Source organism: Dermacentor albipictus, chromosome 3 (assembly GCF_038994185.2).
Source record: "Dermacentor albipictus isolate Rhodes 1998 colony chromosome 3, USDA_Dalb.pri_finalv2, whole genome shotgun sequence".
In the NCBI taxonomy this organism is placed as follows: domain Eukaryota; kingdom Metazoa; phylum Arthropoda; class Arachnida; order Ixodida; family Ixodidae; genus Dermacentor; species Dermacentor albipictus.
The window spans coordinates 26,044,963-26,060,197 of NC_091823.1; the positions used below are offsets into that span (position 1 = coordinate 26,044,963).

A 15,235-nucleotide genomic window follows, 5' to 3' on the forward strand; every position below is an offset into this window, starting at 1 on the left:
GTGTTTCATATATGTATTTTTTTTTGAATTCCGTACTATTCAACTTTCTTACTTTAGTTTTTATGTGGAAGAAGCAGAGACACATTTAAATAGATTTGCGAATTTTGAATTGTTTCTAAGAAGTGGAAGTTGAGATATTCATCAAAAACTTTAAAGTAGTCTGTCCGGGTACCATGCCCCCTTAAGTTCTGTCTAGGTATTGTTACTCACAGATTTTTAGCCGGTGCATACTGCGAGCCGTGAATAGGAGTACAACTTGGCTATATAATCGATCTTGAACATCTCAGGCCGAACAGTTTCCGACACTCCCAGTTTTGTATTTACATCTTCAATGATATACATTGCATAGTCCGGTCAAAAATAAATAGTAGAACAATTTTTTAAGAGAATAAGCTAGACGGCTTTTTGTTCGTAGAGGTTATTTTTTTTCTGGTTTCTTTGCTGCTGCTCTGCAAGTGTTTCACTCTATGACACTTGTGGATTAAGGATACTGGAGACGAGATTAAACTAGATTAAGGATTAAGGATTAAGGATTAAGGATACTAGAATAAACTACACTTTCGTGTCCTGGAATCTCATAACACTTCAGTGGCGCTTCTCTCAAGTTAAGCTGCATATTTCAGGCAACCAGAAGGAAGGGAAAAGTTTTATCAATGAATGAATGAATGAATGAATGAATGAATCGCAACATGCATTTTGTGTTCGAACGCAACTACGGTGTGGTGTCGCAGTTGCCCCGAGCTGGCTGTCCGAGCCTAGGGATGTGGTTGCGGTCACTGGTCACTCGGTGGTCGTGGACTGTCAGGCTGACGGGGAACCACCACCACACATACGCTGGAAGACGGCCTCGGGTAGGTGGCTACAAGTTTTGGACACGTCTGAATGGTTACCCTTGTGCACATGCATTTGGTCAGTCTGAAGATTGCCTGTATGCTTGCAGATTGTTATGTCTTCTTATATATGTGTGGTTGTGGATGTAAAATATCTTTAAACGTATAAAACTTTTCAGCAAGTATATTTTCTTCCGCTCAATAGGTTCCGTGATATTCGATTGCTTTGTCGGAAGGAAGATTGTGGAAGTCAGGCGACAAAGCATGTAAGGGCTTAACCGCGCAGCTTTTATGCAGACAATCTCAAAACGTCTTAGAAAGCCGTCTGCAGGCTTTCAAAGACAAAATCAACTAATTTTTGTGGTGATAGCCGCAGTAGTCATCTGAGCCTGTATTCACAAAAAGCTCTTACGATAAAATCGTTTGTAAGAGAAGATTCCAACCAATCCTGGTGCTGCGGGTAGTCAAGGAGGCCGGCTTTGTAGATTCAACCCCTGTCTGTTAAATCAGTTTGTAGCAATGAGTACACATAAGAGACAGCGAAAAGGAGAGAAAAAAATAGGAGGGAGGTGAACCAAACGAGCGTGTGGTTTGCTATCATCCACTAAACGTGAATGAAGGACACAGCCCCTCGAATCTGGCAAATCATTTCTGCGGAAACCCGCAAAATGGAGGTTCCCTTTGAAGCTTCGTGCTACAATCCCGGTTGATGCCAATTTAGTTCCTTTCGCAGCCCCTCGATTTCGTAATTCGACGGCGACGAGGAGAGACACTTTGAGTGCTTACTGAAAAACCAACAATAAAAATGGGAAAACAAAAAACTGAGACCACGTCTTTAAAATTGAATTATTGGGTTTCACATGCCAAAACCATTATCTGATTATAAGGGATGCCGCAGTGGGGACTCTAAAAATTAGAACAACCTGCTTTCACGTGCGCCTAAATCTAAGTGCACGGGTGTTGCCGCATTTCGCCCCCATCCAAATGCGGCCGCGGCGGCCAGAATTCGATCCCGCGACCTTGTCCTTAGCAGCCCAACACCATAGCCACTAAGCCACCACGGCAGGTAGACCACGTCTTTCACACAATAATGTTCGTGAACCGGTCCTGCTGTTGGAAATGCTGTAGCCACAATCACTGTTATATCATCAGCAGTGTTGGACGCAAATAGGAAGACAGGCTCCCTCTTTTAGAATGATTTCTTCGTGTGTCAATATATGTCGACCGCTATCTGGAACTGAAGAAGTAAATATGCGTGTTGTGTTTTAAAATTAAATTATGGCATTTTACGTGCCAAAACCACTTTCTGAATGTTAGGCACGCCGGAGTGGAGGACTCCGGAAATTTTGACCACCTGGGGTTCTTTAACGTGCCCCTAAGTCTAAGTACACGGGTGTTTTCGATACCGCGATCTCATGCGATTCGATACCGCGATCTCATGCTCAGCAGCCCAACACCATAGCCACTGAACAACCATGGCGGGTGTGTTGTGTTTGAGTAATTGCCTCATATAACAAAAACAATGACAGCGCAAGCGCGTAGGCTGTATTGGGGACGCAGCCGCAAGGGGTTACATAAGACGTTTTGTGTGTGCTGCTGAGGTTCTACGGGCACTAGACTACAGAGATCACGTAAGCGAATACACAGGTGACTAAAATCACGCGTTAAAAAACTATGTGCTATAGTTATGCTAACGTTAGTGGCGATCCTATGGCCTAATCTTGTAATCGTGCTCGCGGCCTATTCTCAGTAGGTCAGCCGAGGTCAAAGGTGGCGGCGTGACTTAACGTCCCTCTATTTTGCTGCCCGATTCTCTTCACGCCATTTCATGGACCACACCTGTAGTTCGTGTGCGCGCTGTATCAGGGCAGTCATCGGATTTGCGGAACGAATTGCGCTCTTGTAGACCTCGTAACTCCTGATGAACGCATGTCTTAGTTTGATGCAACATACTATACTACGGCTAAGTGAGCTCGCTCATTATCGACCACTCCCACTCGGACCCACAGATGTATTGTCAAGCTATGCCTCTCTGAATGACGAGCGGGAGGCTAAATGTAGCTCCAATTTTATCACGCATTGCGCAAGGACGACACCATAAGTGCACTCGACACATAAACCATCGAGTTGTGGCTTCTTTTGTCTACGCAACGGCACCAAGATAAGGCGCGTGGGTAGTGCGTTGGCAACGATATAGGCGATAGTAGTATAAGATGTTTTCGTTACATGTAGGTTTAGCAAGCGACCGTACTATGCTGATCGAACTGAAGACCGTATCAAGTAAAAAAAGGAAAAAAAAGGATGGTAACGTTGCTATGTGATGAGAAATCTTAGTTATGAAATCAAGGGAATTTTTGTGCAAGGAGAACCGTTTCTATTATTTGCACTGAAATTTAATAGGATTGTGTTTCTTTTCTGCACTCATGTTCACAAATTCTGGAGATTTAGATTTCACTCATTCCACGAATGCATTGAACTCAAAAACAAAGGTTACGGCTCTAAGCAGACAAGGACGATAGCCTGTAATCGCCGCTAAGATTAGAACGTGCAGCTGCCACATTTGGTTCGATGCTCGGATTACGCATGTAATGCACGCGTGCTCATATGTACCTGCCATGAAAATTCAGTACAGGTCACTGGCCTACGAGCAGTGTTAATTCCTATCACCCCTGCACGTCTCTACTGTGATTACTTTTCACTTTGATTTCTTGTGTGAATTCGCGTAGGTTCTGGTGAATAAACAGTTGGAAGTTGGCACCAGTATGTGTCGTTTGTGTCTCACTTCGTCCTCGTCCGCTTAGCGCCGTAACCTCTGTTCTTAAGTCTTGAACCAACTAGCTCAGCAAGAAGATTTGTTAAATAGAAATACGCTCCGATACAAAGCTTAAAAGGAAGCTGGAATACATGAATTAAAGAAAAAGGTCCTGATTAAAGAAATACATATATAGTGCGAAAACGGCTAAAGTTACTTTCTTTTTGTGTTTTCACCAGCGATGAGCAAGACACAAGCAACAAAACGACTGCACCGAAAGTAATTTCCAATCATGGCCGTGCTCAAGCACGCCAAGTTTTACCTTCTGCTTCTTCTTCCTTAAAAAAAAAACGGAGAAAAGAAAGAAAAAAAAGGTAGAAAAAATGAAAAATGAAATGTAAGAACGAAATGACCGACCCACCATATAGCACAGAAGCCATTCAAAGCCAGTGAGCCACCTGCGTCTTGTACGAAGACATATATCCTGCGAGAATCCACCGCGGCCATCAAAACACGTGGGCCACCTGCTCGCGTAGTGCTTATTATTCAAACTACGCGCGTGTAGGAAAACGAAAGGATGTCGTTTCTCGAAATGCCATAGCTTTCCGTTTTCTAGCTTTTTCTGCTGCACTGGGACGTTCCTCGCGAAATGGACGTCGTTTCGCTTTTGTGCGCGTACTTCTGGATTTGGATATCTCAGTTTTCACTTCCGCGATTTTTCTTTTCCTAAGCAAAGGCCACATACAGCACCGTCACTCGTTCGCAAAAGAAAAGCGCGACGGGGGTGCCCGACGACTGCTGCACAATTTGCGTGACGTCTGCGACACGACAGCGCGAACTTGTACGCGTGGGACTCCTGTGACAAAACGACAACTTCCGTGAACCCGATCTGACAGTGTTAGCGAGGAAACAAGGAGTGTAAGCGCCGCTTAAAAAGAAAAAAAAGAAGGGATAAAGGCGCATACGTGATTTGCCTTGATCAGACGAGAGAGATATAAAGAGAGAAATAAAAAGATGGAAAAATGTGCGAAATCGGCAAATCTGGGAGAAGTGAGGCGTGACGACGTGACTAGTAAAACCGGGCAAGTCAGCGCCATTACGAGACTCGAAAGCCCGGGACCCTGGGTCAACCAGCAAGGTGAATCCGTGCAATGAGAAACATACACAAAGAAAGACAGAGAACAAAAAGAAAACAAGAAACAGGTTGGAGGACGACAGTGGAATTTCAACGCCCGGTAAACACAGAAACTCACGGGGCACATCTGCGGGAGAAAAAAAAAACGCAATAATAATACAGATGAAAACGAGCAGACGAAGAAGCAGCAGACGAAAAAAGAAAGAGAGAGAGAGAAAGAGAGAGAGGATATGGCCATGACGGTGCCGGAATAAAACGTGGGAGGAATAGCGGGCTCGCCCCACCGGAGGCACAGCTGTTACACTCCGGCGCATCGATTTGCTCTTAAGGACATATGCCGACATAAATTTTGCATCTCCTACGCTACGCACGGGTGCGGAATTTGATTTGGGGAAGACGACGCAACGCTGGGGAAATTGAAGAAATGAATAACGGAAGGTGAAGGATGAAAAATAGGGCGTACGTTTCACGGATGTGTAAAGCGGAAGTGAAGGCGGCACACAGGGGAGCTTTGCGGAAGCATGTTTACAGAGACGGAGCGGAAAGTGTTTGCTGGCGTCTCGCTGGGACTCGGCAGTGTTTGTGCTCCCTTGAAAGACTAAAGGAAAACAATAATAAAAGGAAAAATATAATAAAAGGAATAGAAAACACTTTCATTCTGCGACGAATACAAGGCGACGTTGTCGAGACCCTTAATAAGGATCATTACGTGTTACCTGGCGTGAGGCCAATACCTGCTTTGTTGAAAATAGAAACAATAATAAAATTAAACCGGCAGCCACCACCGTGGCTGCAGCATACAAGCGCGTTGGTGTTTCTGTTTCGCTTGCTCCCTATTTTTGCATTCTTGCACTCTTACCTCGTCGCACGATCGGTTAGGCTCGCGAGTGTTTCAAGCAGCATGCCTGCGTTCGACATGCAACCTACCTGCCGAATAATAAGGGTACATTTGGCTGCAGCTGGTATTTTTAAGTTTAGATTCGCTATTCTTCTCCCGAGCGTGATACATTTTAATGGTCTCCGGAGGACCTGTTATAAGCCATCGTTCGCAGGTGCCTGCCTCTCTTGTTGAGGCTTAGCAAGACGGATGGCTGTAATTTGAGAAGAACCGCCTTTATAGCGTTTTACTTTTTTTCTTTTTGGAAGTTATGTTTTTTTTTTATTCTGGCCAGGGATACATCATGATTGGGCCCGCTGCGATGCACGTGGTACAACAGCGTTAGCTTTCGTGGTACCACTCGGGGCAATCAAGCAAGATAATGGAGTACCTGTCTAAAGCTAGATATTCAAACAAACACTTTTTTTCTTCAGAGTGTCAACATAAACTGTACATACGCCTTTCTTTGAAGTATGCGTCTTCTTTTGCATTTTGGAAAAATTTGTGATTTGAAAGTCTTGTTTTAAAACATTGTTTTACCACCTGCTGAAGTCTAATGGCCGCAGAAAAGCTAAAGGAAACAGACCTGTTAGCGGGCGCTGTCGGTAAGCACTATATGGGTAATCACTCTATAAAGTCACCCTTTTGCATTCTATGGGCTTTAAATAACCTAAAGGGCAAATGTATACGAAGGCAAAGATGTGTTAGATGTCAATAACGAGCCAATAAGCTATACATGTATTAAGAATTAAGTCAACATGCCCAAAAAGCGATACGAAACAGCCGTACTTCTTGATTGAACCATAGCGGTGCAGTTTTAATACTACGCGGTAGATTTCGCACTAAGCTGCGCAGTAATGAACATTTAGTTATCATCATGTAGGGAGTGCAAAAAACGAACGTCCTCTTCCCGCGTATCTTGTGTAAAACGAGAGTTACACTTTAACGAGTTTCATTGTATGGATATCACCCGTAAATATTGCACAAACATTTTGCACGTGTAAAAAAAGAAAAATAAAGGGTTGAAATCAAGCACGTAAAGAAACACTCGACTGTCACTTCGCATGTCCCAGATTACTCTTACCTGTCGTTATGTGGTGGGCAGGCACGTACCCAAGGTAGGGTACGGGGGGCTCGCCCCCCCCCCTTCCGAAGTTACGACGTATAACCCCCCCCCCACCCCCACCCCTGCCTCCGCGTCCTCGCCACCACTTCTCCAACACATTCCTAAAGCGCCGCCAAATCAATGTTGAAACTTAACAGCTGTTCGGCGGTCAACATTTGCTGCCTTTCTCACTCCTTTTGGATGGCGGTAGTCATCCGCATCTCCTGGTGTGTGAAGTGGTGGTGGTGATAAAAACTTTAATTCGTCAACAGAAAATGATTTATGAGATTAGATGTGGGAAGTCATGATGGCTTCGTGAGGTGGCCGTCAGACCGTGTCTTACGGCGACTTCTAAAGCCCAGGTCACGGCCTGCAGTTGAACCGCGGGTTCGGAGCTGGTCACCGCAGCCTCCCACTGCTCTCGGTTGGATAGCTGCCATTCGGCTCTAGGTTTGAGCTCAGGGCATCCGTGCAAGATGGGTGCTAAATCGGCTTTGTCGGCCTCGCATAGCGTACATTCGGGGGAGTGTGTCCCTGGGTAGACTGTGGATAGTTTGTACGGGTTGGGGAAGGTGTGTGTTTGGAGTTGCCTCCACGTCACCTGCTGGTTTTTGGTTAAGGAATAGTCAGGGGTGGGTATTCGAGTCTTTCGTTTTTATAGTATTGCGTAATTTCGTGATAGGTTATCATGCTCTCTTTTGCTCCTTGCTGGATCGGTTGGCTCACTGCCCGCTTGACGAGTCCTCGGGCGAAATTGTGAGCCGCTTCGTTCCCGGGATGGGACGAGTGCGCAGGGATCCAGATAATTTTGATCTGGCGGGGCGTGAAATGTACTTTCTTTAGAATTTGTAGCGCCGGTTCGTGGGTTCTGCCTTTGGCAAAATTACGCACTGCCGTCTTGGAGTCGCAGAAAATTATTTTGGCTGTGTGAAGGCCGTTTTCCTCATCGATTCTGTGCCCACGCGATTAACTCAAAATGCATTCAGTTGTCACCGTCTTTTCGATGGTGACGCGCATCGCTGTTGCTTCGTTAGTTCAACCTTCTTTGTTTGCACTTATCCAGGGACTAGGAAAGGGGTTTGGTTCGTTGGTTCGTTGTCAGCTGGTCTGTGTGCAGGTGGAACGAGTTGCGGCCAGAAAAAACGCCAATTGCGTTTAACTTTTCCTTTTGCTTCATTATATCCCCGAATAACGTCTCTCCGTGACGCTGACAGATTCTCGGAACCATATACCCGCGATATGAGTTAGATAAGGTGGAAAATAAAATAATATGATACAGCGTCCATCATGAAACCCTGCAGTAACCCTTGAACTCATAGGCACTATGACTGTCACCCGTTAACTCGTCTGTTTTTTCCCTAATTGTAGAGCTCTTTTCGTGCAATATTGCCGACTGGAAACAAGAGTCGCAAGGAGTTGAGAAATGAGGCGATCTACTAAGTGAGAGAGCCAATTGAGGCAGCAGCCAAACAGGAAGGAAAAGCGAAAATTAACAAATGAAACCGCTCTTTATGTAAATATTTATGGATCAACATCTCTTTATTTAAAAAGGAAGTAGAACAGAAAAAGGAAGTGGAGAATAATATCGTGCGTTCTGAATGACGCTTCTACAGTTATCATTCGAGCCACCAAACGTAGCCACTTCTCTGCTGTACTTATGTTGGTGTTTTTCTAACCTTCCGCAGTGCGCGTAGTACGTCTAGAATTGCAGCTTCCTGCGCCATACGCGGTTGCACGCGACTGGCGGCCACGCATCGTTACGTAACTTCCCAATTAACAACACGAGTCGGTTGTGGCACTTGTTATAGTGGTAAACGAGGGATCCAAAAGAACTGTGATTGCTCCGCAAATACATATTTCTCTACAATTCTTGCAGAGCTAATTTTAAAAACGCTACTATAGTCGGATACAAGTTAAGCCTGCAGTGAAGTCCCGCCCACGCCCTCATAACCTCCTGCCACTGCTCCTCTGCGAGGTGGCAAGTAATTCGTACTTCAAACTTTTGCTATTACCCAAATAAGGCGGTAATCACAAAAATAAAATTAGCGCGTAATTTTATACGTTTTGCCTCGCCTACTATAGCGAAATGGCCAAACCCTAATTATTTATGGAACTGAAATAACGTGCTTGCTTTGCTGCAACTATTTATTGTGAAGTTTCACTTCAGTTGGCAGTGAAGTTTCATGAGTACAACGGTTTCATCAGTGAAATGAACACACCGCAGACATTTGAAGAGTGAAATGCTCAGAACGCATACACTTTGTCCATGTCTGTTGCGCACCTCATTGCTTCCGCCGATGAAAAGACTCTTCAAGAACAGCAGACGTTTCGGAAGTATCCAGTACGACGCCATACTGATGAGGCCGCATGACGACGATTTTGTTTGCTTCTGTGATTGGCTGGCGAAGTAACACAACTCCGCGCGGTTTGTATGCCTAGGTTGCCAACTGCTGCTTTCTTTGAGTTGTATTCTACTAAAGTAATCTTTATTTTACACTTTCGCTTCTTTACTTGTTCTTGGGAGTGTTCTTCCCGCGCTTCTTTCCTGCCAAGTAAAGGAGAGGTGTATCGCACAGGGCGTACCTGTACAATACACCTTATTTCATTTCTCTTTTGTGGGTTTACGTGTTTTTACGGCGAATGGTCGACGTTATTCACATTTGTACCACTAAAGTACCCACTCCCTCATTTGCATAGAAGTTACCTTTTTGGTAGGGCCCCCTCCCCCCTCCCCCTCCCTAAACAAAAAATCCTGGGTCCGTGCCTTGTATGGGGCCATGCAACATTTACACGCAGTACTGCTAGAAATAAATCGAAGCCAGTAGGACTTGCGAAGGGCACCGTACGCGGCTCAACGAAACGATCCATTCGTCGAGCTGCGCGCAGCGGTAAAGCTATGTGGACTTGCGATCCACAGTTAAAGGAAACACTGTAATTGGCGGTGCTCCGTTTGCTCGTGCTTTAGCTGCTAGTTCCGGCATAAGTTACACCAGTGCATTGAAAAGGTGTCGAGAAATGTGCCGGCGCTATACTCATTTGCTGCGATTCCGCGCGGTAGTATATAGCTTGCCAGGGAAGGGAAAATTCGCACTTGCTTTAACAGTGGTCAGCGCTGAGCATCTGTGCCTTCTGCAGGCAGGGATAGCGGCCCGTACCGCGCCCTGGTGAGCAGCTCCAGGGTGCACGTGCTGGTCAACGGCTCCCTGAGCGTGCGCAGCCTGGAGGCGGGCGACGCGGGCCTCTACCTGTGCGAGGCCTCCAACGGCGTTGGCGCCGAGCTCTCCAAGGTGGTCCGGCTCACCGTGCGCAGTGAGTGGGGGGAGCGACATAAAACGTTGCTCTTTCTTGCGCCACCTGGGCCCGCATTTACGAAACGCTCTCACGCTAGTGAAGTTCGTAAGAACAAAAAAAAACATATTTAGTAGTTACAGCGAACATATTAACGAAGGCCGCTTACCAATCACGAAAAGTTCTTGCGAACGAAAACATTTCTGAGTTTGATTCTTGAGGCGGAATTCGCGAAGCTATTTGTACGTAAGGGCTGTTTGTCATCTCGCGGCCGCCATCACTAACAATATGTTCGCTTTCACGACTGGCCTGTGCTTGTTGTCAGGAACAGTTTACAGCCTGCGCGGACTGTTTTGTCGATGCGTGACGTGGCTGTGCTACCTAAGCCTCTTCAGTTCGTTACAATTTGAGATGAGTAGGTTGAGAAAGATCCTAGTAAATCAGGCTTGTCAGTTGTCCGTTTTTGTGACTTTCACTCTGTGTGCGAATTTTTCAGCGATTTGGAGCCTGCTAGTTGCAATGTCAATTCAGATGGATCAGATCTAAATAAGGAATAACCCATAAAAAAGAAAAGTGAGAGACGATCACGAGGGCTTTGAATTTCTGTCGCGCGAGCTGGAGCGGCTCTGGACTGGAACTTAATATACGTAGAAAAGTAAATGGCCATGTAAAATCTCGACATTTGAGCTTATACATGTCCCTGGAAGTTTCTTTTCTTACCCGCTTTTCGCTAAAATATCTTTAACGGGATAAATGAATACGGAGAGATGGAGCTAGTCTCACTGAAGGACTAGGAGTGCACGAAAACAACGAATGGCGTTCACGGCTCTAGATGCCACTGGCATAAGCAGTGCCGCTTCGATTATGCACTCCAATGTTTGATCTAGTCTGGTAATCACGTAGCTTCTTTCACAGCCCTTTTCACAACTCACGACCCCAAGTCGCTCATGTATACCTAGGACCCCGTATCAAAATCAAATGGCAGAGCCAAGCTAAAACTCTCCGAATGACGTGGTTTTAGAACTTTTACACTGTCCAAAGCGCAGGATGAGAGTTTAGAATTGGTACATTCTTTCTCACTCGTTTATTTGTGTTTTCCGCAATGCAGGCAGCCCCCGTCTCTCGCCCAAGGAGTCCACAACATCGGCGAAGCGGGCAAGCACTGTGCATCTCCAGTGCGAACCACACGGTGACACGCCGATGCGCTTCTGGTGGCTGAAAGACGGCGTGCCCATAGCGGCCATCGGTGACCACAGGTATTAAGAGGATGAGGGTGGTGCAAGCTACAGGCGTATCTATAGCCTAGCAAAGGCACGCCGGGCTATTGCTCCGCCCAAGTGTCTCGTTTTACCTTCTGTTAGGTAAACATGCCACAGAGCAGAGGTACATGGGATGTGAGCATGTCACTTGCCACTAACGCTGTTAAGAGGAAACGAACAAAACGGCCAGACGGCGCACACGTAGGACTTATGAGCTCGACTAATTCCACACATAATATGTCAAGCAAGCGGTGGCTATGAGTAAATCTTTCTAAGCGTCAACACTCGATGGAAAAAGACTCCGTATTTGTAATGGGATCTTCGGATGATTGTTTTTCGAGAGGTTTAAAGCACTCTCCAAAGGCTGATCTTGCTCGAATTTTCCGAGAGCGACGCTCCGGCTAAATTCAGAAGGTCCTTCCCGATCGTCCATCTCCAGATCTGGCCGGTTCCCGGTCACGTGACCTCGCCCGTACCCGTGGTTGCACTCTCGCTCAGTTCACGGCAATGGCGATGGCCATCCGTCACCGCCATCGCAACTGCTGATCTCGTTATGCAAAGTTTGCTTCACCTTTTACTTCCTTCCCGGCCATGGCTCCGAAGAGCGACTGGTTGTTAGGGTGGCGCAATGCTTCTCCTACTTAGACCCCAGAATGCCTCCTGCGTCGGTCCGCTAGGATTCGGATGGACTAGGTAACTTTAATAAAAAAAACTTAATAATTTCTAAACATAACAATAAGAAACTAATTAATATCACATAAGAAACTTCAATAGGAGACGAAACACCTCCCTTCCAGTATACTTGTGGGAAGGCTATATCCTCTATGGTTAGGGTCTACTAGAAACCACAGTCGCGCACAGAATAGGTCTACGTTTCATCCCTTCAAAGAGAGTCTTTGGCTTTGCGACATACCCCCTAGGCAGTCTAACAAGTAATGTTTCACGTCTCCATAATCGTGACTAAACGAGCGCAGTCATGATGTTGACAGTCCTATCTTGAGCCGCCAGTGCCGCTGTCGGTGCTGCCAGCGTACGAATATTGCGCCGTAGCAATAGGCTCAGTTGCAGTAGTAGGCTGAGTTTAGATTTTTGTATATCCGCGTGCTCGTCGTGAGCTATCTTCCATTTTCAACTCTTTACAATGGTTAAGAAATGTAGCATTGGCGGACTATTGTCCCCTCCTAAGACTGGCCACACGTCCCCCATGCTCCGATGAGCTTTTATCGCGTTGTAATTCAGGGTATTGTCATTTGAAAACACATCTGCAAGACGTGTTATTATCTATTTCAAGCACTTGTGAAAGCTCAAGAACCATATGCCCCGGACGAGCAGTTATCAGTTTGCAGTGCGAGAAGGAATTATGACAGCGCTTCCGTAGTAAGCGCCTGCTCGTTGGCACCTTTGGCCTCGTGTGGATCACCTTCAGCTGCAGCCACCGGTTTAACTTCGTTAAACGAAGTTAAACAACTTCTGTCAGCAGCGCAGAGAGGAGGCATGCGTTTCAGCACATTTTTGGGGGATAGTTGGTGGATCAGGACATTAAATGTCACATGCTTGGAGTGCTTGCATAAGGGAATTTGGCTTGCCTAAACACACCATCCGGTAGGAAGGACTTCAAACTTAATAAAATAAGAGTTTCGGAAGAGCTTCTTCCTGATAATACGAATAGAAAGAACTTGACGGCGTGTTTCCTTTCTATTCTTTTGCTCTTAGTACTGCAGAAGTGGGATGGCGTTCCTCCATTTTACATCCTGATGATTCATGGGGATTATGTGAGTTACAGCCCAATCGCTGATCTGAGGTACGGTCCAAAGCAATACCGCCATGTGCGCTTTGAGAAGTACAGGTAGCAGTCCTTTTGGTAGCACATAATCAGAATGAAACTTTGCAAATACATATGACATAAAGGTGCCGTTTAGCAAACAATGGGAGTGCACTTAACATGTCTGATGTTACCTGTTCGCAGGCACAATAACACTGGGGAACGAAATGAAGGTAATTTAGTACTACTACCCCCCCCCCCCCACCCACCCCCCCACCCCCCCAAAAAAATATCGTATATTTGTATGTTGTGTCAAGGCTTTGGCATGGTTCAGAATCGAAGGTAGACATTTTAATACAGACAATTCTGTCGTTGCTATACGAGTTGCATCACTCGTTTAATTCATAACCTTCTTTGCAAACTCAGGGGACTTCAGTGAGGTACTTTACTAAACGAAAAATTAAGCTTGATACCCCCTTATGAATGTGGGGTTTCAGCGTGATCATCATCGACGCAAGAGATTGGTTTGCGCCTTCGCGTGTGAGCCCAGGCCACGTAAATATCATGCAACTATTCCATGAAAGCTTAGAAAACACGTTTCTTATTTTTATGCTTGTTCGCGTACATTTGTTAAAAACCGTGGTATTTTGTTTAAAAGAAAAACGGAAAAATTTTATTAGCAACTTCCTAGAAGAGTAAGTGAAGGGAGAATATTGATATTATGCGAAGATTTAGGATTAGCTGTTTTAATTTAATAGAGACAAGTACTCAAAAGCTAAGCTTTTTAATAAGGTTGCTGCACTACATTCAATGATTTCGAGAGGGCCAAGCATATTGCTTTCTTTGCAGGTATTCCCAAGTCGAGCACACTGACGCCAACAAGGCGAGATCCACGCTGACCATCACGGATACCCAAAAGTCGGATAACGCCCTCTTTACCTGTCACGCGTCCAACGACTTCGGAGAAGACACCACCAACATAAACCTGGTTGTTCAAGGTAAGCCGTCTCGCAAAAGAACCAGCCAATGGTTTCCCTAGAGAAGAGTGCGTAAAGTCGATGCAAGCATGTGCGACCATCAAAAAGGTATCATTGCCTCCCTAACTCTGAAATTCCGTAAACCTTAGGTTAAAACTTAAAAGTAAACTTGTACCTTTTCCCTAGGTTATATCTAATTATGAAACTTCCTTTTCGTAAGAGCATTTCCTCAGTAGCTAGCACTCGTGAGTCCGCCACTGACGAGAGCGATCGGCATGATAACAAGACGATCGCCACGCAAATGCCAATCCTAGACAACGTTTACGTAAAAAAGGAATACGGGTCCTGAATCTCTGGATCACTAGGACCCGCATTTGTAGGCGTTCTTTTATAGAAGCACCGTCCGTGAGTGCCCATTACCGGGGCGATAGGTCTTCATTACGCCGATCGCTATCATTAGTGGCATGCACCCGAGCGTGGGCCTGCGAGGAGACGCCCTTACGCAAGGGAAGCTTTGTGAATGTGGGGTAAGAACAAATTCTGGCATCCGCGCTACTTAGCAGCGGTATTGTTCAGTAGTATATATTACCTCTGACAGATGTTCCCGGAGTACCTGACAGCCTCCAAGTCAGCGAGGCGTCCAGCAGATTCGTGCGACTCGCCTGGACAGAGCCTTTCAGCGGAAACATGCCGATAACGCAGTACCTTCTGCGATGGACAAACAAGGAAGGTTCGTCTTCACCTTTATGCTAAATATTGCTTCTTTTCTGGAACGGACGCTACATTTCGCATTGATGAGGGTGGTGACGCTTGGCAAATATGCATGCAGCTACGACATGCCACTTACCGTGACTGCCCACTCGCCAGAATGTGTTGTGAGGCGTTGATGGAAATGAAGTGATCATAATTTATAGTGATAGAATCCAGCACGCTGTTCGGGATTTAAGTATAGGAAGCACATAAAAGTAAGAAAAACCACTGTGTGGCGAGGCCTGGTGGTGAGATCTTGATACTTCGAAATGTAGTCAAGAGTTTACTCTACGTAAGTCGATTGTCATTAAGTACAGTGCATTTATTGCTTAAAATCGCTGTTAGTATATTATACACTTGCGCTTTATCCTATGCGTATTAGGAAGTAAAGAAATTCCACCCTAACGAGCGGCGCTCGCGTCGTCCCACATGCATGGCCGCGCACATGCTGTGGTACGCACGCGAGTATAGCGCGAGTTTGGCAAGCACCCAGAGTTTTA

At 45.8% G+C, this 15,235-nt stretch overlaps 1 protein-coding gene across 1 annotated transcript in view; it reads left to right on the forward strand.

The window, feature by feature from the left end:
* The window catches only part of LOC139057303 (cell adhesion molecule Dscam1-like), a 177,520-nt gene that overhangs the window by 141,776 nt on the left and 20,509 nt on the right, over window positions 1-15,235 (forward strand). Inside the window, exons 12-16 of the mRNA XM_070535253.1 lie at window positions 732-851; window positions 9,835-10,008; window positions 11,096-11,243; window positions 13,858-14,006; window positions 14,584-14,715. Of these exons, the coding sequence (XP_070391354.1) occupies window positions 732-851; window positions 9,835-10,008; window positions 11,096-11,243; window positions 13,858-14,006; window positions 14,584-14,715 (723 nt within the window). The remainder of the gene's footprint in view (window positions 1-731; window positions 852-9,834; window positions 10,009-11,095; window positions 11,244-13,857; window positions 14,007-14,583; window positions 14,716-15,235) is intronic.